The following is a 25,358-nucleotide window of genomic DNA, read 5'->3' as shown; positions in this document are numbered from 1 at the left end:
GCATCGCGCACGGAGCTGCTTATATCGGATACAGTTGGCCAAAGTTGGATGGTGACGGAAAATGCGAAGAGCACGTCGCCGCTCACGTATTGCGTCACGGCATGCCTCGTTCCACCAAGGAACTGGGGGGCGCCGGGGCAATTCGGAGGTGGTATTGAACGTTCCGCAGCTGTGAGAATAACGTCGGTAACATGTGTGACCTCATCGTCGACGCTGGGAAAGCGACGGTCATCGAATGTCGCTAGAGACGAAAAAAGTGCCCAATCGGCTTGGGCAAACTTCCAGCGTCGCGAGCGCATATATGGCAGTTGAGGCTGCAGTCTAAGAACACATGGAAAGTGGTCACTCGAGTGTGTATCATCAAGGGCGAACCATTCGAAGCACCGAGCTAGCGGAACAGTACCGACCGCAAGGTCCAAATGAGATAAATTTGTCGTGGAGGCAGACAAAAATGTGGGGACCCCAGTGTTGAGGCAGACTAGACCCGCTTGGTGGAAGACGTCTAGCAATAGTGAGCCACGTGGACAAGGATGTGGAGATCCCCAAAGTGGGTTGTGGGCATTGAAGTCCCCAACCAGCAAATAGGGGGGTGGAAGCTGATCAAGAAGATGGAGATCAGCTCGTGCCATTGGTGTGGACGATGGAATGTATACCGTACAAAGAGAGAACGTGTATCCAGAAAGGGAAAGACGGACGGCGACAGCTTGGAAGGAACTGTTTAAGGGGATTGGGTGATAATGGAGAGTATCATGGAGCAGAATCATGAGTCCTCCATGGGCTGGAGTGCCTTCAACAGAGGGGAGGTCATATCGGACGGACTGAAAATGAGGGAGAACAAAGCGGTCATGGGGACGCAGCTTTGTTTCCTGAAGACAGAAGATGACCGGCGAGTAGGATCGTAAGAGGATCGAGAATTCATCCCGATTGGCTCGAATGCCGCGGATATTCCAGTGGATAATGGACATAGGGTGAACAGAAAATGGAGGAACGTGACCAAGGGTGCTGTCAACTCAACGACTGCTCAGAGCTTGCGACCGACAGCATGGAATGGCATTCAGTCGAAGGCAGAAGATCCTGATCCATAGGTTGGTCAGGAGCAGCTCCTGCCACCAACGATCGGCCAGTTGACCGGCCACCAGCAGTGCGCCTCGGCGACACAGAAGACGGCCGAGGGCGATTTCCGCCAGGTGGTGCTGTAGATGGGACACGCCTTGGCGGAGAAGGAGAGGAACTGTGTTTCTTCGTAGCCTTCTTGGAAGTATGATGTTTAGATGAAGGAGGAACCGATGGTTGTGAAGTTGCGGTACGTAAAAACTCTTCACGAGAATGCTCTTTTTTCGAAGACTTGGCATCTGACTTTTGGGCTCGAGATTTAGCAGAACCCGACGAAGGGTGAGCCATAGAGTGGGCAGGCGAAATTGGTGAGGTGGAACGGGCGATCTTTGCGCTGGCCGATCTGACGACCGTGGTACTAAAGGTGAGGTCGCAAGTCTGCGTGGCCGCCTCCTTTGTTGGCCGAGGAGAAGCAAGGACAGTGCTGTAGTTTCCTTTGTGAGGCACGGTGGGCTGTCGACTGGCGAGTAACTTTCGAGCAGCAAAGGTCGACACCTTTTCCTGCACTCTTATTTCCTGGATGAGCTTTTCGTCCTTAAAAACGGGGCAATCTCTAGAGGAAGCAGCGTGGTCACCCATACAGTTGATGCAGCGAGGGGATGGAGGTGGACAAGCACCCTCATGGGCATCCTTGCCACACGTAACACATTTGGCCGGATTGGAACAGGACTGGCTGGTGTGATTGAACCGCTGACATCGATAGTAACGCGTAGGGTTTGAGACATAAGGGCGAACGGAAATTATCTCATAGCCTGCTTTGATTTTTGATGGGAGTTGAACTTTGTCAAATGTCAAGAAGACAGTGCGGGTTGGAATGATGTTCGAGTCAACCCTTTTCATAACCCGATGAACAGCCGTGACGCCCTGGTCAGACAGGTAGTGCTGAATTTCTTCGTCAGACAATCCATCGAGGGAGCGTGTATAAACGACCCCACGCGAGGAATTTAAGGTACGGTGCGGTTCCACCCGGACAGGGAAGGTGTGGAGCAGAGAAGTACGCAGCAATTTTTGAGCCTGGAGGGCACTGTGTGTTTCTAACAACAGGGTGCCATTCCGTAATCTGGAACAAGACTTTACAGGACCTGCAATTGCGTCGACACCTTTCTGAATAATGAAAGGGTTGACCGTGGAAAAGTCGTGACCTTCGTCAGACCGAGAAACAACAAGGAACTGTGGCAACGATGGAAGAACCGTCTGTGGCTGAGACTCAGTGAACTTACGTTTGTGAGCAGACATAGTGGAAGGTGAGGAAACCATTGCGGAAGAATCCCCCATGATTACCGGCGTCTCCGATGGCGCGCTCCTCCCTTGTGGGGGCCCTCACCGAGGGCACACCCGCCTTAGGTGATTGTTCACACCTCAGGTCACACCTCCCGACAAACGGACGGAGGGACCAATCGGCACTTTCGGAAGGTATCAGCTCGGGTAATCACCCCTCCCTGGGCCTGGCCGTTACCAGGGGGTACGTATGTGTCCTACCTGTCTACCCGGGGCGGGGAATTACGCGTTACCCCGTCACCGGCTACGCATGGAAGTGCGTGGGTCGGCCTTCAGACACGCACAGGGAGGAAAAAAGAGAAAGGGAAAGGAAAGAAGAGGGGGTCTCAAACGCCGCAGCGGAGAAAAGGGCAAGGAGAAGAGGGAAGGAAAAGGGAAGGACAGAGGAAGGACGAGGACTTGCAAGTGTAGAAAGCAAGGAATTTGGAACAGTTTCGAGCGTCCGTCTCCGGACGTAGGCACAAACCATACGCCCAGAGGGGGAGAAAGGGAAGGAAAGAGCCAGAGGTGAGGGGGGGGGGGGCGCGAAGATGGGGGACGGGGAGGGATGCGGAAAGGGAAGGGAAGGTATGCAGCCCGGAAAGGAAGGAGGGCCACATTAGCTCGGGGTCCCGTGCTCGCTACGCACGTGTCCACAAAAGAGTTGTGGACCCCCTGGGGGGATTTGTTCTGAGATGTTAGCTAGTAGACTAAAGTGAGACACTTTATTCTAAGATGTTAAATACTACAATGCATCAAGCAGAGTGCACCTTACAGACCATTCAACCACCCAAAATTAGTGTAGCACCAGAGCACTGAACACAGTGATACATCATTGCACCTTTTATTTTGCAAACATGTTATGCACATTATCTTTCCAAATTGGGCTTTGTCATATGATGTGCAATTACGAACACTGGTCACATTTTCAATATGTACATGCAGAAAATAAAATATTTCAAACCATCTCTGACAAAATAGTTTATCCGGATACAACTAACTATGAAATAGTGTTTTAGATAGTTTTGTGTATTCACATATTGTGGTAGAATTCCTACCTATAGTCACACTTCTAGCAAAATGAGAATTCTCTAACTTCTAAATTGGCTACACTGATAAGGAATGAATGCTGTTTGGTATTAAACTATATATCTTTAGTACACCTATCAGCAATCTAACTTGTTTTTTGGTTAATCATTGTCTTGGGCTGTCAACTATTCTTATTTCAAGCATAGTGATGGTGTCTTGCTGTAGGCATCACAGAGCAGCTTCAAACGATTGAGGCAGACATAAATAGTGGCAATGACAAAGAACTCCAGTTTTGTAAACGTGGGTATGCAGTGGCACTTTTATTTCTAGAAGAAATTATCCTCACTGTTCTGCAGCAACTGCACACTTCTGCAGTCTGCAAAAGCTTGATACACACCTGTGAAAATTTGGTATATACAGGGTGTTTAGTTTTAGTTCATTTACTTTCTATGATGAAGCACCAATATCCACTTAGGATGTAAGTCATCCATTGTGTTTTACTTTATTTTCATCTTACATAAACCACATCTTTGCCACTTCAACCCAGACATCTGCTTCTTGTACTACCTGCATAATTGCCATCTCACTTAAGACTAAATGTGTATAATATGCAAAGTGTGAAGTTTGAGTGAGTGAAGGTCGTAAACAATTATGATCAAGAGCAGCATCCTTGGGGCATCCATGTTGCATACATTCTTCACACGAGATTCTTGCTCTGATGCAACTTACCACCTGTTTAACAAATTCTTCAAAGAAATGCCAAAGGCAGTGCCCCAGTTTTGTAAGATTTTATCTTACTAAGCAGTATGCCTTGCTGAATGCAGCTTTTTCACATACTAGGCTCCCACAGACTGCTGTGTACAACCAGTGTGAATGTATTGGGATGCATCTGTTCTGCATTTTTTCCCATGCTGCAAGCCAACTGACACTGACCACAAATGCAGTAAACATTATGGTGTTTCTGTGATCTGTCTAAACTGAGGAGTAAGCAGTGCAGGGGGATGCTGCCTTCTTACAACAGCACTACAGGACAACTACAAATCTGTTACCTGTTTAGCAGTGCAGTTCCTTTGAGAGTATGTTACTCCTCATTAACGACACCAAGGACATTTTAGTTTTATGTCAAGACTACATAACATTAGGTAAAGCAGTATTACAAATTATATTTATCTGTATCAGTTTATCACAACAGTTTATCTACAAGATCACTTCTGAATGCACATCTGATGTTTGGTACTGTTCTCTGTAGCATCATGCAAGCAATAGAACAAACTGACAGGCTTCTCTCAACATCCGCAAAAATACATCATGCCACACCTTTTAGTTTGGGTATACTGCATATCATTGTTGAAGTTACTCCTTACACAACATAACAATCAAATGAAAAATTATTCTTACTTCCTCAGTTATACCCCAAATTTCAAGATATGAGGCATAATATATTTCTATGACTTGAGAGATGCCTATCATAGTTTGTAATATTTGAAGAAATACTTCAAAGTCAGGATCACATTTAATACTTATTTTGAACTGATAACCAGTTTCAACAGTAATTCACTGTTATCTTCAGATCTGTAATACTGTGTACACACATTGCATTTGTAAACACTTTCTGTGGCAGTGTTAATGACTACCAAAATATGTTACCTATACATAACACACTATCTTTTTCAAAATTATGCCCTATACTTCAATAGCATTGAATATTTAAATAGTTTGGAAATATGAGCTCTACCAGCAGGTAAATCACAACCAAAAATGTCATTAATAAAAACGTTATTTACAAATATGTTGTCATGCAACTTTCACTAATTACATGCAACCCCACACATGCTCATCTGGAGACATACTGAGCCAGGTGCTGCGACAGGCAACCTACCTCTTACATTCACTAGGTGGCAGTGCAGTAACAAATGTTACTGTTTGAATTTAATGGTTCAAATGGCTCTGAGCACTATGGGACTTAACATCTTAGGTCATCAGTCCCCTAGAACTTAGAACTACTTAAACGTAACTAACCTAAGGACAACACACAACACCCAGCCATCACAAGGCAGAGAAAATCCCTGACCCCGCTGGGAATCGAACCCGGGAACCCGGACAGGGAAGCGAGAACGCTACCGCACGACCACGAGATGTGGGCAGTTTGAATTTACATAAACATTTATATAATTCACCAAATTATACAATAGTAATAGCTTTCAATACAAGCCTTCATAAGGGAGCAGTGCTGTCATTTAAGTAATACACTACTTTAAAAAATCTACAATGTACACGCCATTTACAGTATTTAAAAGCAATCAAACAAAAGTTTCTTAATTTTTAAAAAATTTATTGTTTCTGCATATTGCTAGTTCTGTATGAAAATTTCTTCTAAAAATAAATGACCAAGGCAGGCAACATTTATTCTCATGATTGCTTAGTTTTGTTTCTAAAGAATCTTCTTTGGACAATTCACCCATTTGCGTGTAAGGTATTTTAGTGTGACATTTTCATTATGCTGTCTCACATCACAAAGTTACAAATCAAAAAATTAGTAACAGTGTGCAAACTAAACATCCTAACCTAACATTTTAGCTTTTACAATTACCTAAAGAACAATTATACAATCTTAATTTTTTTCTTAGTATGACCTTGCCATAAGATATAACATGGGTCTCTTTCTCCTATTTATTTGTATATTTAGTTTTTAAAAAACTTCTGAACTTCATGGAAAAACACTTTTAAACATGAGGTAGTAGAAACATTAAACAATTTTCCTTTTAACTAACTACTGTCAAAGCTTTCTGGAACATAGATAGCAACTAGCTTAAACTAATAACATTTTATTTATGCAGTGTAGGAATTCCTGTGAAGAATTCATCTAGAACATTGACACCCAAGTTCTGGGGGAAAGTTGCCAAATTTGCAACATGAATATCAAATAGCTGTAGGTGAAATCACTTAAGGCAATAGGTAGCAAGGCTTCTAAAACTAATGATATAACATGAGTTCACTATGATGCTGGCGAGGCTAAAATTTGTAAGCTACACCACAGCAAATAACCACACATCTTGTTACATTTTGCCTAGCAGAGATAGCCACAGTTTAATGAATTATATATTTTCCTCATGGCAGACAATGTTTCTTGTACTGGTGTATAATTAAGCAGTATAAAGAACGATAAGTTAATGAGCCATCAACACTTTACAAAACAAATGCCACTTTAATGAGCCTGAGAATTTTTCTCAGATGTCTAGGTGAGAGAAACATTAATCATGAACCAATTTTTGTAATAGAACATACAACAAAGATTAACCTAAAACTACTCATTACTTCTCACTGTCTGCACATGTTGTATCCTGCAATCAACATGCAAATTCCTTAAAGAGTACAATCGCATAGTATACTCATATAAACTATGTTATTTAGTTTCAAGGTATCCCAACTAAAGCGTAACATCAATTTATAGTATCTATTTATCTAATCAGTTTCATGTTCAGCTAAATAAGGGAGACAGTTTACTGGCACATAGTAATATCCAGTGCTCTAAGTCTTCACGAAAATCGCCTCTTACAGCAACATAGCATTGCAGTAAAAATATGTTCATCACAAGAAGCCAATGTAATTTCCAGTTTTTTATGCCGCTCAAGGTTATTTATAGTTTATATACTTACTGTGTTCATGATTTAATGTTCATATGGGATAAGAGAGAAACTGCTGGTGTACAGTATGGAGTAAAATAATATCCAGTGCTCCATGCCTACTTGAAAATCTTACTATCTTAGGGTATTATCCATCGCACTAAGAGCAATATTCACCGTAAGAAATGCCAGTTACCTTACCGCGAGCCAACAAGGCTAGATACTGAAAACTGAATGTTTTATACATCACTATTTGACGTAACACGAAATGGGGCTTGATGTATATGTTTTAATTATTTCACTCTACTGAGAACTGTTACTGTCAAGGTAAGATTGCTTTGTAAATAAAACTGACAAATCATGATAATAAATGCTGCCTCCCTTAAGTTGGTGCATAAGTACATAGCATTTTCCCATAAGTTTAACAAACAGATACAGAGACTTTAACACCAATAATATATATACTCCACTATTTACAACAGCCTCCCAATGCTGGGGTAACTTTTTGATTCCATGACTTAAAAAATCACATGGTTTTGAGACAAAGAACTCGACAAGCTATGTTCCAAGTGCATTTTTATTCAGAAAGGAAGTTCCTTGAGGGTTGTTCGACAGAGCGGAAAAGGTGAAATCTGAGGGTGCATGAATGTGTGAATACAGTGGGTGTAGAATGACTTCCCAACCCAATTCCAGTATAGTGTTTTTTGTCAGTCTAGCAGAATACAGGCGGGCATTATCATCAAGTAGCACCACTTCATGCAGTCTTCCTGGTCATTGTCCTTTGATTGGGTCTGCAAGACACTTAGTTGTTGACAAATTGTCAGCAGTGATGGTTACACCTTGAGGGAGCAATTTTTAGTACACCACACTTCCACTGTTCCAACAAATGCATAACATTGCCTTTTGTCGATGCATGCAGGTCTCTGTACGGGGAGTTGCTTCTTTGTTTGGACTCTTCCATTTTTTTCTTTTCGTTATTTTAGCATAAAGACAATTTCACACCACCAGTGACAATACAGGATAGGAATGGTCAGTGTTCGCGAGCCAATTGATGGACAATCAGAGATGCACATGTGGCCACCTGCTGATTTTTGTAATTTTGGTGTGAAGCATGTGGTACTCGCACACCTGATTTTTGAACCTTCCCCATTGCATGCAAATGTCACACAATGGTGGAATGATCACAGTGTCATATTTGTCAGTTCTCGAGTACACCGATGTGGATCACTGCATTAATGCATTTAAGTAATCTTCTTCAAACCCAAAGGTCTTCCTGAACATGAAGAGTCGCTAATGTCAAAACAATCCTGTTCAAAATGAGAAAACTATTTTCTTGCTGTGCCTTGTCCAGTGGAATTATCCCCATACGCAGCACAAATGTATGTATGCCTCTGCTGCTGTCATCCCTCTATTATACTCAAACAGAAGATGACGTCAGAAATGTTTAGATTTCTTCACCTGTCACTCCCCATTATATCAACAGTGAATTACAAATAAAACACCAATCAATAAATAAATCCATGGCAACCAGAGACCAACAAGCAAAACAAAAATGCTAAAAACTTTTACACTAACTCAATACTATACTGTTCATTTATCAAAAATCTTACAGTACTCACGATATGCAGAGACAAGATTAAAATTTTATTAAATCCTATTAATTTATTTATTGATTTATTTAACCTGGCAAGATTAGGGCCATCAGGCCCTCTCTTACATCTAACCAGGCATTCTACTTATTTTACATTCATATGTTTTAGTAGGCATGTTAAACTACATCTAGTACAAAAAGTGAAATAAACAATTTGACAGGTACACCTGGAAAAATACATACATATAGAGTTTATATTCTTAGGTCACAAGTACTGTTATAATTAGACATTATTGAAGAGACAGATTTTAGATAGGAGTGCTGGCAGCAGGGAGTATGAGGGAGACTCACGGTGAAGGGAGGAGAAGAATAGAGACATGATGAAACATAATTAAGGAAATATAAAGGAAAAGAAGATTGCGTGGCTAATAGAGATAGATGAAGAGGAAGGCATCTCAGGAGCAAGATAGGAGACGCTAGCTTTGCTATTTGACAGATGAGAGGATTGGCTTGGTAAATTAATTTTGTGGAGAACTTTATGAGGATGATAGTAGGAAATGCTTCAACTTCTTCTTAAAAGCAGCAGGAGATCGAATTTTGCGCAAGGTAAGGGGCAGTTTGTTCCAGAGGCGGACAGCGGCAACTGAGAAGGAGTTTGCAAAAGTTTTTGTTTTGTGAGTGGGCACAGTTAGGATACCAAATAAGAGTGACCTCGTGTTTCGATTATGATGACATGACAGGTTTTTAATCTCTGAAGCAAGGTACTGGGGTGCTTGCGCGACGAGGAGTCGGTGGAGTAGACAGAGTGTGGTAGTCACGCAATTTGTCCGGCCGCAGCCACCCTAGCTCGGAGTATGAAGCACTAACATGATCATATCGGCGAATGTTGCAGGTGTAACGCACACAGGCATTCATGGTTAGCTCCAGCCGTCTTTTGTTTTCACTACTCATGCCTTGTTGAATCACATCACAATAGTGGAGGTTCGGTAGAACGAGTGCTTGCACGAGCTGGCGTTTCAAGTCCTGTGGAAATATGTTCCGAAACTTTTTGAGAGCATAGAGACAAGCAGACGTCTTTCGGCACACTGCGACTGTATTCTCCGCCCAGTTGAGATGCTCATCCAAAGTTACACCCAAGTTCTTCACTGTTTTCTGATATGGCATTGGAGTACCGTCGAGCAGAATAGGAGGTAGCCGTTCGCGGAAATCTGAACTTATTAATTTCTGATGGGCTATTAAGATTACTTGCGTCTTTTTTGCATTTAGTTTAAGCCCCAGGTTTTTCGCCCATGTCACTACTGAAGACAGATCATTCATCTGAGCGATTGCAGTGTTTACATCTTCAGGTCTGACGCTTAGGTAGAGCTGGAGGTCGTCGGCATAGAAATGATATTTACAGGAGGACAGAACCGACGAAATAGCGTTGACATATAAAGAAAACAAAAGTGGTCCTAAGACTGATCCTTGTGACACTCCCGAGGAAACATGTTTCCAGGAAGATTTTTCATTTACGCAGACAACACATTGCTGTTTGTCTTTTAAGTAGCTTTCAAACCATCTCATTGCACTATCGGAGAAATTAAGCTGTTGCATTTTTCTGAGCAATATGTCAAAGTTAACAGTGTCAAAAGCTTTGCTGAAGTCCAGTAGCGTCAATATTGTTGCCATTCGATTGTCGATGGCATATTTCAGGTCATTGGTTACTCTAATTAGAGCAGTGTTTGTGCTGTGATGTTTACGGAAACCGGATTGAAATTTGTCATATAGGCTGAATTCATGCAAGTGTTCAGTGATTTGGTCATGAACAATATATTCAAGTGCTTTGGAAACAGCAGGCAGTATGCTAATTGGTCGGTAATCACTAGGCAGTTGCGGGTTTTCGATCTTAGGGATGGATCGAATTAGGCTTCTTTTCCATGCAGTGGGATATATTCCGTTCACGAGGGAAAAATTAAATATGTCAGTTAAGACAGGTACTAAGATATCGGCAATATTCTGAATCATGGTTATACCGATACTGTCGTTGCCTATTGCATCAGAAGAGATTCTCATTACTGCTTTTCTTGCCGTATTTGTTGTTACATGTTTTAGATGGAAGGTATCATTGTTAGTTATCCTGTTTGGGGATTCTTGTGGACGGTAATTATCAGCTGTGCTGGTATTCAGAGGTGCAGAGAAGAATTCATTTAATTCGTTAGCTGACACATGAAAAGTAGTTTCCGATTTTGCTTTTCCGCCCCCCAAGCTACGGAGATTCTTCCATAGAGTCGTGGGCGTCAGATTGCTGCATACAAGGGAGCGAGCGTGCCTGATTTTAGCATTGCGAATGCATTGTTTCACTCTGTTCCGTAGCTTTCTATATTCTTCGAAACGCTCGGGTTTCGGATCTGCCTTGAAACGCCTGTGGGCAGCATCCCTATTAGTCATCATTTGACGTAATTCAGCTGTCAGCCATGGAGCAGGAGATTTTCTTACACGGATTGTGCGCACAGGTGCATGTTTGTCATAGAGGGCAGTGAGTTCATCACCAAGTTCATTAATTTTGCCGTCGATTGTGGGTTTTCTGATTATTTGATGCCATGAGATTTCTGAGCAATCGGCTGTTAGAGCGTCAAGGTCAATACGTTTCATGTTCCTACAAGTTATGTAATGCGATTTGATCCTTGGGGGCTGCACAGAGTAGGCCAGGAATATTACATCATGTGCTGAGAGGCCAGGGGCCGATGTTTGACCAACATCTCTTACTTTGTCAGTCTGTTTCGTTGCGATTACGTCTATAAGAGTATGACTGTGCGCCGTATGGTGTGTAGGTTGTAATGGAAGAATGTTCATGCTATTGCAACTAAACAGTCTTCTTAGGTTTATTGCGGAGGGAGTGTCTCTTAGCAGGTCTATGTTCAAGTCACCCATTACGATGACATGTTCGTATTGACACTGAAGTGAATGTAATTCCGACTGGAAGGAACTCATTGAGCTTATTTTTGGCGGCTTGTACACGACGCAAGTCAAGAATTTCCGACTTTGTATATTTATTTCAATGAACATGAATTCAGCCTCTTTCTTCAGCAGGATTTGACGTACATAAGACTTTCGCTTTGAGCTCTGTTCGTATATACGCGCCAACCCCGCCACCTCGCTTTTTTGACCTGTCTGCTCTAAGAAATGTGTACCCTGGGAGATGAAAAGATGCAGAGGATATGTGTGGTTTCAACCACGTTTCGGATAAGAGGATTACGTGGTAGTTTAGTTGGTTGAAGAGGAGGCTAAGTTCTTCGTAATGCGCAGGTAAAGACCGGATGTTGCAGTGAGCTGCTAAAAGCTCTGACGCGTTCCGTTGAGCAGCCTGGAGTGGGGTGGCAGACTGGTTTGTCCCTTTGTTAGGCACTACCTGCCGCGAGGGGCACTGGCCGCTGCTTCCGCCAAGTGACATAACACAGGGGTGTCCGAGATTTTGCGCGCCCTGTTTGTGACACTGCGAGTGCCGAAAGAACGGTGACTGCTAAAGATTTCCTGAGGTTGCGGGAGTATAGAAAATGGATTAGTGGTATTCGGTGCAAGGAGAATATGACCAAAATAGTGACGGCTGTGTGTCACTGTGTATCCTCTGTCGTAAGAGGAGAAATGTAATTAGCGTATTTGAAACAGCTTAGTGTGGAAATAAGGGAGAAGGGAGTGATTTAAGAGGCCGATGCTGCCAGCAGAGAGAAGTAAGCTTAATAATTAATAGATTATCGTAGGAAGCTAGAATTAAATTGAAATTTACTAAAGTGATACTGGTAGTGATTATCGTAGGAAGCTACAATTAGATTGAAATTGGCTAAAGTGATACTGATAGTGATTTTGTTATGAACAATTTAAACCGAAGAGATGGGTGATTAATGAACTAAAGGAGAGACTAATAATTGCAATAGAACTATTTCAGAACAGAAGAGAATCAACTGAGAAAATGAAAAAAGTATTAGTAGTAACTAAAATTAAGTAATGGTTAGAGCTACAGACACAACAAAATAGTGAAAAGTTAATACAGTTACAAAAACAATTAGTTGAAGGTACAAATATGGGTATAATTAAAAAATTAATAAAATTACAAGACTATATCTGAGTATTGGGGCTGTTACAATTGCAAATGGTGTTAAGTTTGCACTTTTGGCTCGAATAGCTTCACTTAATACTATTCAGTTCTGTCATGTTTGTGACTGTCTTCTTTCCAGGTGCTGTCTTAATGATTACTCTGCCATCCTGAGTCCACACATTCTGAAGACCGAAATGGGATATGGCACTGTTTAAAATCTTTAGCCGTTCGTGTGTCAGATCTTCCCTTATTGTAAGCCCTGTCCTTGCTAACTTCTTCTTCTGGGTAAAGATCTCGGCCCTTTTTCGGTACGAGACAAATTTAATTATTATTGGACGAGGTTTGGTGGCACCTGGTAGTTTACGTCCCACCCGATGGCTCCTGTCAATGTCTGCCTTTGTCACTTCAACGCCTAATTTTTCACGCGCAACCTGTATAAGCAGGTTGTCCGTGTCTTCTTCCTTATTTTCTACTACTCCAAACAGTCGTAGACTATTTCGCCTTTGGTACTGTTCTAGTTCGTCAGTTGCGGCAGATAGTTTCACTTCCAACTCTCGTGCCTTTTTCTCGTATTCAGACACAGACTTTTTTAGTGCTGTAATTTCGGCAGTATTGGCCTCAACAGTTTCACGCATTTTGGCCAATACTGCTGCCGTTACAGTATCTGATATAGTACCTGCTATCAGATCGAGATTGTTTTTATCGCGAAGCGCAGCGTTTACCTCAGAGCGGACCAGCTCCGCTATACCGGGAGCCGCGGCCGCACCTTCCGCCAAGAGCGGGCCCACCGCACCTGCTGCTTCCCCGCTGCTGGACGCACTGCTGTTCACTCTTCTGTTTACCATTTTCTCGAAGATATTGGCAGAGCACAGAAAAAAAATAGCACTACCGCACAGAACACTGTTGTTTTCACGATTTCCACTTGTACTAGACAACACCACCTGCGAGAACACCTTCGAATTCAACTAAATTTCACAAGCCGAACTTAACACGTGTTACACTGCAGCCGCCATTAATGACATACACTGCAGAATTTGTTTTAGCAGTCTATTACTTGAATAACAATACTGCTCCTTTATGAAAGTTTGTATATTAAAAGCTATTGCTACTGTATAATCTTTATAAAATGTCTGCAATTTTTTTTTAAACTTTATATCTGGACTATCTTAATACACAAATTTCTTATGGGTGAATCTTAACTATGTAAATGGAAACAGTAACATCTGTTACCACGCTGCCATCTAGTGGACATAAGATGTAGGTTGACTGTCACAGCACACAATCCAGTACAGCTTCAAACAAGCATGCGTGTGGCTGCATGTAATAAGCGAAAGTTGCATGCCAACATGTTTGCAACTAGTACTTTTATCAATGACATGCTGACTGGTTGTGATCTACCAGCTGGGAAAGCTTGCATTTCCGAACTATTTAAATTTTCAACACTCAAAATATATGCCATAATTTTGAAAAATGAATTATGTTACCTATATTTATAATATTATATTTATGTATTCATTACCACTGGCACAGAAAATATGTTTACAAATGGTTGTGTGTGTGTGTGTGTGTGTGTGTGTGTGTGTGTGTGTGTGTGTGTGTGTTGTCCTATAGCAGATCTGAAAATGACAGCAAAGTGTTGTTGAAGCCAATCATAGTCAAAATAAATTCTTAAAAGCAATTTCAGCTCTTAAGTATTTGTCAGTTCACGATATTGCATGCATGATGTCCAGAGAATGGTACCAAGCACCAGACCTGCATACAGAATTCACCTTATAAACAAACTTGTCATGATTACACTGGTACAGATAAATAGATATAATATCTAATATAGCTTAACTTAAAGCTATACAATGTCAACAAGAAATTGCAATATTCCAAGCATTACTGGGTGTGTTACTTTTGGAAATTTTGTATTTGACTATGCTCAAAATAATTTCAAATAAGTTAACAGATGCCTCATAGCATTCCGAAAACTTGCCCAGATTTGCCTTTAACTTGCTGTGTAGCAGCACACGTTCTGTCTTTGACATCTCAATATCAGATGAATTCAGTATTTCTCTCATGCTGTCATTGTTAACACCCATAAACAACTATTACAGCACACAATACAAGGATCACTTTCTTATTCAAAGAAATATTCAAAGTTCATACTGCACACAGTAAATTTTACTGCAGCTTGCTATGACTTGTGACTGGATCTCTCTGGACTTCACTATGTGTGAGGAAAAAGACCATGTGGCCAGCACTGACAGAGCTGCATGTGTTGATTGAAACAAGGCAGAGCCACTGGGTGATGAACACTTGTGTGGTTGTAGCATTACACTTGCTGCAAGCCAGAGCACAAAAGCAGCAGTAAAATCACACAAACAACTAGTTTTTTTAAAAAGTGCTGAACTACCACTTTTTAGAATAATGTACTGAAGGTGTGAGAGAAAAGATGAGAGAACAGTAGGCAAATGAGGTGCGTTCACGGCGTATCAATCCTATCTGTCATAAAACAAAGAAACACAGGAGACTTCCTTCAGCATAGATGTGATAGGGGACATACATTTGCAGTTGTGAATTTTTTCTTGCTAGCAAGAAGTGTCAGTTGCTGGCAGCCAGCCTGTGAATGAGCACATGTAGGGAGCACCCACTGGATTCCAGTAAGTTGTGAAATGCCCACTCAAACTGAAAATAATACTGCATCAAAGGTTACCAAAAGCTTGGCGATACCCAAGAGGAAACCATTTGCAAGATATGTCGTGGGATGATTCACATATAAAGGGGTAGCGCAAATACTTCACAGATGGCCACACATCAATGGAAAGGGAACCACAAACAGGAAGACACTCCATTCAAAATTGTGTCAATGAGAATGTGTGAACTGTCATGGAACACTTACCACACTGAGAACTTGCAAATGAGTAAATTCAATTCTGACCAACAATTTCTGCACCACTAAAATGTCCACAAAATTTTTACCTAAACTGCTGACAATGGAGCAGACTTTCATCGCCAAACAGTAGTTAGCCATGCTCCCTATTCCACAGACATGCTGTGTGTGAATTTTGGTTGGTTCTCAAGCTGAAAATGCCCGTGAAAGGAATATAGTTCAAGGAAAGAGAAGATATCATGCAGAATGTTAATCGCCACTCCAAAAGATACGGTCCATAAGTGTTTACAACAACGGCAGGAGTGGTGGCAGAACTGTGCGCATTACCTAGGAGACTACTTTGTACCTCAAAATTAATAAATTTATTGCCGCAAACCGAAAGTTCAATTTAATATACTTCATATATCACAGACAACTGCCTATCAAAGGAATCCTTCCCTTCCTCTTGTACATGACAGGCACAGAATTTGGGATTAAAGTAATAGTAACCAAGCAACAAGAGGCAAATCGGTCAGTTTTTACACATTCTTAGTAGCATTTGCAGAAACGTACCATAGCATCTCCTTGTTACTTAGATTTTTTTTGTTGCTCTTTAATTGTATGGAACAATGAGACTCCAATGTCTATGCTTAGACTTAATAATTCACTGTGAAAACATTCGAAGTTGTTATGGAGTGGTCCCATCAACATTGTTTCTACTACACTCTTAGTAACCTATATGCTTTTAAGTTTGTGAATTTTCTAGCCATCTTCCTCTCTGGCCATGATTACCTCAAAGATTCCTCCCAGCCAAACCAAAATCTTCATGTCACATGTGTCGACCAGCTGAATCTTTTGTAGAACCAAGTCACTTAAGCCATTGGGAAACCTAAGCATGGAACATGACACTATATCAAGGAAGAGGTAACCACCTTCAAAATAACATTATACTTAGCATTTCATCATACATTGCACTGCCTTAGCCAGAATTCACATTGCAGAGAGGCCTGCAATTTGAGACTTCAATGGGTTGCATTTGTCTTTAAACTGGTTCTATGGGCACCTCTTTTTGGGAATCTCTGAATTCAAAAGTACACAGCCATTTATTAATTCAATCAGTGGCTGAGCAATTACATCATTTTCAGTACAGTACAGGAAAGGATACTATAAATATTGGGACTCACTGAAGATTCACACATTTTTTACAGTTTTAACCAAATTATTTCAATCCACTCTCTTCCATCTCTGCATTCTGCAGCGCTTTCTAGTTTTCATAGCGACTGCAGAATCTATTCTGCATGTTAGGTATTTCATCTACCAGTCCCATTCTACCTTGCAATAGTTCTGAGCCTCTTCACTGAATCTAACAGTTTTTCTCCTCTGCTTGTTCTACCTCATTCCTGTAGATGTTGAAGAAAAATAAAGCCATTTTAGTTTAAATATCTGTGCTGACCCAACCATTCAGTATTGAAAGAATGAATTGCACGACTTTCCTTCTTAATGATCCTACTACAGAATTCTAGGTAGGAATATGTCTTTTACTCACTGTTTTTGTGTGATTAATAATGCACTGTGGTCTCAGTATTTGCGCAATCTCATTTACATTGTATTCTTAAGTACTAAAATCTGAAGTGTTGAGACAAGCATTGCCTCCAGTTAAACAATTTGTCCCAGATATTATATAGCTCTTGCTTACGTTCATGAACACACTATTTAGCACATGTTCTTTGTGCAGGCTGAAATCACAACGTGAGGCAATTTTTGCTCCCAGATTAGGTGGAACGGGCAGCTTTCAAACATTCATCTGGGGAATGATACAAACATTTTCTTCATACCTTCCAGCTCCTGAGTAGCCATTTTTGGAATTTATTTTCTCACTGTCCTGTAAGTGCCGTCATTGACAATTCCTTAGTCGTACATGCAACAACCCTGCCATCTCCTTATATTTAATCCATCTTAAATACTTTTATTTTGGTACATCCAGCTAGTATTAACATACAAAACATGTTGTGTCAATCCTATACAAAGAACAGTGATGCATCAAGTTTTCTTGTGAGGCTGTTCTGCCATTGTTTTCTGGGTTCTTTTCTTGACATACAGTATTACATGTGTTTCTAAGCTAACATAGCAAGCAAGCAGTTCCCCAATCCTTTCACTTTATGCAGAGCCTTGTGTGAGAGTTTCTATCCTGTAAGTGTGTTGGGAATTTTACTCTTGTGTAACAGATTACATGACATCGCGAAAAACAAATTACAAGTCATACAGGTGAGTGGGAAATAGACATTGACAATGCTGTGGCATAAACTACATTTCTATGATATCTGATGTAGAGCAGGAACTTCAATTTGCCATCTAGAGCATCCTAATTGACGACTTCCCATAATTTTACCAGCAACGGTATATTCATTGGAAATTACACATTACACCAAACAGACTATCTGGACAAAGCACTTTTATATAAAGTTAAACTTTTCAACACTGCAGCTTTTCTTTTCTTGAAACTTCCCGGCAGATTAAAACTGTGTCAGACCAAGACTCGAACTTGGGACCTTTGTGTTTTGCAGGCAAGTGCTCTACCATCTGAGCTATCTAAGCACAACTCTTGCCCCGTCCTCACAGCTTTACTTCTGCCAGTACCTCGTATCTCACCTTTTCTTCACTTTTCTTGTAACTTAGGTACAAGTTTCTGACAAGTGCTTAACCCAATCCTAAGCCGTGTGAATTTTTATTTTTACATACCTTTGCACCTTGTAGTTTCTCGCAGTTCCTCAGCGTCAGCCAATGTCCTGACATCACCATTTGCCACTACTGGTATTCTAATGGAATGTGAAATCAGTTTCAAGCTTTCTTGATTGATTGGCTGGTTTCTTTGTTCCACAGTTCGAGCATGAACTGTTATAAATGACAATCCAGCAGCTTCCAAAGTTCTACAGAGTTCAACTGTCAACCTGCGAAATTTAAACATATGTTTCAGTAATTAACCCAATATAAAATATTGATATCAAGTAAGTTCCGTATCTACTGTCGAGATAATTACCAAAAACTCTTTCCAACATGGTGATACTTTTTCAAGTAGAAATTTATGGCCTCTGCACTTCATAAGAATTATATAATATGCGCTCAATACCTTCCATTTTGATCACCACCCGAGAAAGTTGAAAACTTTCCACAATCAAAACTACTGCAAGATGAATGACAAAAAGTGAAACTGCAATAACAAAAATAAACTGAATCACAAATCTAGAAATTGAGGAGAATATACAACAAATCAACTAATGACATGGGACACTAATAAACCTCATTACATTGTAATTCCCTTCCTATCCTCCACACACAAAACATTCTATTTTTGACATATAGATGTTTTATAACAGTGTATATGCCCAAAATGCATTATAGTATCAGAAATTAGGTAAGATACTTACGTAAAAGACACTAAATTTGTCACTTACTTCCACATTAAACTCATTACGAATGTTACGTTTAGTGAACAGGACTTACAAATACTTTATATTAGATATAAGCAATGTAAGAAAGAAAACAGTGGATTAATCTATACAAATAAAAATGTAAATGTTCAAATGCTCAAAATCTTAAATCTGATACTCAAATTCTGCGTTCAAATACACGCATTTTTATATATCTATGGAGCACCACCCTATAATATATAAATACATATTTAGTACATAAAGGAGAAAAGTTGTTACCAAAAATCTTTAAAAGTATTTGACCAATTTATTTCTTATTTTTTACACGATACTCTAATGAACATTGAGCTGGTCATAAGCAATATACTGCATTTTTTAAATAAAAATGTACAAGTGTTCTGTTACAACTGACTGCTAGAAAAAAATGCCGTACTTTGCTCTGCAATGAATACATGCAGTTTCATTTTTTCTTGCAGTCAATGCCAGGTAAATTACAATATGGCATTTACACCATTAGAAAAATCGTTTCTCCCACACACATCTCGAACATATTCTTGAACAAAAATTGTTTACACAACAATGTGCTTTTTTGTTTCCTTCCTCGCAATTTTCAGAGAAAACATAAGAGTTGTATTCATGGCTTATCAGCTTATGATCAGAATACTACTCAGGAATCTGAATCTGTAGTAACAACTAACAAGGGTGAAGGTCAAAGGGCAGTAGGAGTAGATGGTCAGAGAGAAGGGACGTAATGCACATGGAGGAGGAAATTGACATACATCCAACTCCCATACATATTTAAGAATTGCGAAGCGTTGTTGGGTTCAATAGTGTAAAATGAAATCACAGTACAATGAAACAATGTTTCAGATATCTCTGGATTTTTCACAAAATATTGCTTTCATTAGTATTATTGTTAGAAATAATAAAATTTTTCGCGCAGCAAGCTCTGTATATTAGAAACAACGCCACTACCGCTTCCTTTTTGGACAGAAATTATTTGTGTGTTACACTTATTTAATGTTTTGGCAGCCAGAACAGTTGTATGCTATATTACTGTCATTTACATTTTCTCACTTTTGAATCAATATGGTGTCCAATACAGCTCTCCAATACACTGAACCAGATTATTATTTTCAGTCAAACTAGCAGACTACCACACTAATTCTCTGCTTAGGTTTAAACTCAACAGGCACTAAAAATGCCATGTTTACTATTGATTGTTTATCACTACACCTATACAGATGTTAAAACAATAGGCATGTATTACAATTTACATGACACCAAGTTACCATCTTACTCTTTTTCATTAATTATACTAAAAATGATGAAAAGGCAAATTGATATTTATAACTGATCCCTTTATTTCCAATTAGTCTGGTGCATCAACTACTTCGAAACATTATGCCCCTGTGCTATAATAAACAATTACAGGAGCAAGTAACCTAATCTGAATTACTGGTACAATCAGACATGTACAGTGTTTAAATGTCAGGTTTAACTAGACAGTACACTGTTCAAATAAAGTATTTCCAGTGTTTAAATGTCAGGTTTAACTAGACAGTACACTGTTCAAATAAAGTATTTCCTATTACAGGCAAACTTACATGCATGCTTAAGAAAATAATAATTACCACTTGAAATTGATAAGTTGCCTCATTCAATGTGTATGACAACCTGAGAGTCATTAACTAATAATAGTGAGAAGGGAAGATATGGGCGAGGGGAGTTTCACAATCTGTTCAGTCTCTTGCATACAGCTCTTCATATATTCTCTCAAGTATACGTAAATCAACAATTCTAAATATTATTCATATTCTAGAGAATCATATATATAGGAAAGGTGGGGATATAGTTCTATAAAAGCATGTTACCTAATATCATGTTTGATGCGTATTTTTGCAGACACCGAATATGGATGCGGAATCCTGTTGCGCACCTGCAGCACCATGTCTTTCACAAGCTGTGGTTTGTCAAGTAGATAGGCACCCACACATTCACTGATTGCCCAGCGCTGGGGGCAGCCACAATTCAAATCCACACCATTGCTGTATCTACGAAGAAAATTAAGAGTACTGTGAGAGGGAAGACAACATATTAAAGCAATGAAAAACGACCTTACTACATAGAACTTCATTTTGAACATCATTTTTAATAAATAAAATTTGAACATTAGCTGTATAGTTGAGCACTTTTAGTTGAATCGCCAGAAGAACATCCCAACAGTTTCAGTGGGCTGGATACAGCAGCTTCATGCACTCACCTCAACAAATTATTAACGTGATTTTGTAAACGTTTATGGCACCTCAGTGTGGTCACAGCTCCATAAATGGCTTCTGTTTCCACCTGTAGCTGTTTGTGGTTCACAGTTGAAAGATTTCAACAGCATTGCTAACTGTAAGGGATCTTCTTGCACTGATTACCACAAACCAACAGACTATAAACCAACTTTCATCTACAGTATAATGTATGCAATATCTGAAGTAATAGTGTTAAAATTGCACAGTTGCAAATGGAAAACAAATACAGGCATGAGAGTGGTTATTTTATACTCTGACATTACAAAAAAAAAAAAATCATCATCGTGAAATACTACCCTCTCAGCTCTCCAGTCAACAGCTAAATACAACGAGGAACAATTCAGTGCAACCTCTTATCACCATCATTGTCACTTTTGCTGAATCTATCACTAAACTAAGTGTTGCAAAAATACATCCTTGTTTGAAGTGACAATGTACCAGAGCGCCATCACATTTAAACCTTCCAGAACAGCTGCTTTTATAGCGTGACCCATTACACAAATGTTTACTTGCCTGGCAACCATTTCAGCAGCAGTGGCAAAATCATATGTATTGTTTGCTGCAAATTGTACAATCAATGGCTGATCACCTGGAAAGGAAAAATTGTGAATACCAAAGAAGAAAATAAAACCATCGTTACTCACGAATGGAAAAATGGCATACCTGTAAATGTTGTAAATTCGCTGTTTCTTGCTTCTTGTGATTTAATAAATGAATCTGCAAGTATCATTGGCGTGAAACACACGTCACAGTTGTAAAGTCTAACCAATGTGCGGAATGCCAACCTAAAAATAATTTTTTAAGTTACGAAAGCAGTATTAAGACGTAGAAAAGAAACGTAAAATGAGCCTCCAACTACAATTCACGCCAAAATGATATTTCCAATTAGAAGCCGAACGCAATTCTTAAAATGTATGCCTAAGTTTTACAAGTAATGAGGTACGCAAGAAGTGTTTTCATACAAGTATTTATTCACTGTAGTCTACATATAATTGAAAGATGGAAAACTTTATTTCAAATTATTAACTGCTGGGTTAAGCCACAAATTTCTGAAATCAAGTTACTATCACCTTCAACAAAAAAGAGCCGTCATCTCTAGTTAATAGCTCATTCTCCTGCAGAATCTTCTTCAAAAATACGATTAGAAGTTAAGCAGGACATACAAATGAGTCAACTTTAATACAGCACAACCATATCACGAACTAATTCGAACAGAAATTTCCAGTACTACAGCAACGTGCACGATTTTCATTAATAACGATATTTCACCCTTAAACATAAATCACTAGATAGCCACCGAATTTCAACCCCATCCCTGACACCGCAATTATATACCCTTAAGGTGGTACTTTTCTTATAGATGTAGCTGTTCTTAATTCAAGTTTGAATTTTATACTTACTTGCTGTATCTCACCATCGGCGCGCAGACCTTCACCAACTCTCTCCGCTCAAACAACTCACATATATCAACAGGCATCCTATGAACATCGCCGGTATCAACAAAACAGAATTAGTCTCACGCGCGCACTCAAAATGTAACACAGGTTTCACTTAAAATAACCACAGGCGTTACGTTAAGTGCGCTATAACAGCATTTCAGTGTCCTACAACATTCAAATTTTAAAATATTTTGGAGAGCCGTTACACGAAACAGCACTCCCTGCTCGTACATCAGCGTCCTGCGCAGCAATGAGCCACTTGCAGTAAAATCAATAACTCAGACCCAGGGACAGCAAACCTCAATCGAACGCGCTCGGGTCTGCAGCTCGTCGCGCATTCTTGTGGCTGGCAGCGAAAACTTACAGTCAGCATTGCCAAAATGAGTTTCATAGAGAAGATTTCAATCAATATAATTTAAAAAGGGTAGATAAATACTCTTTAATATACAGATATTACTTAAGCGAGACTGAACATAACAATGGCTGAGGGCATGCGTAGAGCAAAGCATCACGCCACACAAAAAACATTTCTGTGGCCTTCCGAATTATGTGATTTTCTATTTCTCCGAGTAAATATTTAAATTTATGAAGATTAACAGCACATTATGAGCATGAAACAACATAATCAATAATTTATTGAAGACGAGTATCAGAAAAAATGGCATATTATGCGGGAAATCAGAAAATTTTTCTTCCCAAATTTGGGGAATCTGACCTAGATTTTTGGGGAATTTCTAATATTTGCATTTGGTTATTACATGTTTGCTTATGTTGATACAGCTGTCCTTTGCAAATGGAAAAGCGTGATTGCAATTTGTGCACTGCAACATATAGTGGTAATAAAAACTTACATCGCCAAATTAGCCAATATACAGGAAAGATAATCCGAATTAGCGTAAAAATTAACATTATTTACAAATGGCAGTAACTTTTTTTCTTTTCTTTAGGAGGATTAAAATCAGTCGAGAAGCCAAGGAATACAGCTTTCTATTTAACCCACAAATCCTTACTTCAGATTACATATCAAAATCAGTCTCCCTGACTTCTAACCTTGAATGCCTCAAACTTTACTATCCCAGAAACTTCTGGAAAGAACAATGTTGCCACAAAGTTCTTCAATTCTCATGCCAAATATCAGGATTTTCATATCTGGAATGTACAGCAAATTTCATCAAAATCGAAATTGATGAAATAATAAATTTATTTTTTTGAACAGTCTGATATAGGATGTCTCATTTGCTGGATGTGCAATTTAAATATCTCATTTCTGAGACATTTACAAGTTTACAAGTCAAAGAAACATACTGTCATCTACTTTGTTATGGATCTCACCACAAAAAAATGTGCTTCGACAATTGCCTTTACTTTCTTAACTCATTAGCAGTGGTAATTTCCATTTTCTTTTTAGTTATCAGCAAAAACACAAATGACAACCAGACAGCACAGACAGTTTTTATTTTAAACCCACACTGTTGTATGGTGCAAAAGAAGTCTTAATAATCAACTATCCTGAATCCTTCTAACATAGTTCGCAACTGACTGGCGATTTCTCCATCCAAACCATCTTTAGCGAGAAAATTTCCTGTGTCACTGCTACTGAGACTATGCACTGTAGAAACATCTTGCCCCATTTTTTTAAAAACATTCCATACAGAGACAAAAACTACATAAAAACTAATATAATATAGCTCTTGCTGTAACAACGGACTCATTAAACTAACTAGTATACATCACAAAGCCTGTTTCTGATTCTCCACTCCCGTGCAATACATTAGTAAATGCTTCTTCATCTCCAGGATTGTGAAATATAATTACAGCAGCCTTCATGTTATTGGCAGATTCAGTCTATTCAAAGAAATGTTATATAAAACCACAAAGCTACTTGTAAACTTCCGTATTGGATATAAGCTTCTTGAGGAAAGTACATAAAGCTCCGCTACTTAAAGATCAAAATCAGGTACAGGTTAATGAAGGAAACCTGTGACCATGATGTTTGTGCAGCCTCTGGCAGTAAACACGGGATTGAGTCATCTGCAGTCAGAAACGTATAGTATTAGTAAGTCAAGCTACCGTAAGAAGAACCAGAACACTTTTGCCGTGAAAAATTACTCGCAGTTTAGGGAGAAGTTAAATATGTCTTTAGTTGTGGGATATATTTTAGAGGAAATTTTGTAAAGTCTGTCATTACCGTAAACTGTAGGGGCTAAAAGCTGCATAAAAAAAATTAAAAATATTGAGTGTCATGTAATGTTTTGTCTAATGTAACATCTTGTATAGACACCTTTTATTAACCTGACACGTTCCACATCATTACGAAGTGTCGCATTCATGATATATGGGACAAGTACTAATCTAATCTAACATCCTAGACAATTAACACACAATTTTGAATTTCGCGCGGAGTGAATGAAACACCTCCTTGTCCCACAGGCCGAGCTAAAGGCGAATGTAGGCTTTCACTGTCTGCTCGGGAAGCGCTAAGAGCTGCAGACTTCAGGCCAGGCCAGCAAAGCACAACCGATCAGCACAACCGATCGGCACCAAGATTTGCTGTCCCTAGACACACGTAAATCGATATGCATTGCACATAAAGGGGATTCAGGAGTTTCTTCAAAGATTTTATACCTGTGCATTGTGAGTTAAAAAGCCGGG

At 39.6% G+C, this 25,358-nt stretch overlaps 1 protein-coding gene across 1 annotated transcript in view; it reads right to left on the bottom strand.

Annotated features, from left to right (window-relative positions):
• Positions 1 to 23,033, bottom strand: part of LOC126470032 (tRNA-dihydrouridine(20a/20b) synthase [NAD(P)+]-like) — a 46,477-nt gene extending 23,444 nt beyond the window's left edge. The window contains exons 1-5 of the mRNA XM_050097521.1: positions 22,668 to 23,033; positions 21,931 to 22,052; positions 21,781 to 21,856; positions 20,842 to 21,021; positions 18,279 to 18,487 (exon numbers count right to left, since the gene is read on the bottom strand). Coding sequence (XP_049953478.1) covers positions 18,279 to 18,487; positions 20,842 to 21,021; positions 21,781 to 21,856; positions 21,931 to 22,052; positions 22,668 to 22,744 — 664 coding nt within the window. The 5' untranslated portion in view covers positions 22,745 to 23,033. The remainder of the gene's footprint in view (positions 1 to 18,278; positions 18,488 to 20,841; positions 21,022 to 21,780; positions 21,857 to 21,930; positions 22,053 to 22,667) is intronic.
• Positions 23,034 to 25,358: the final 2,325 nt, after the last annotated feature.

This window comes from Schistocerca serialis, chromosome 3, assembly GCF_023864345.2.
Source record: "Schistocerca serialis cubense isolate TAMUIC-IGC-003099 chromosome 3, iqSchSeri2.2, whole genome shotgun sequence".
In the NCBI taxonomy this organism is placed as follows: Eukaryota; Metazoa; Arthropoda; class Insecta; order Orthoptera; family Acrididae; genus Schistocerca; species Schistocerca serialis.
Note: the sequence above shows the minus strand (reverse complement) of the source record. Positions and strands in the feature narration are given on the sequence as shown.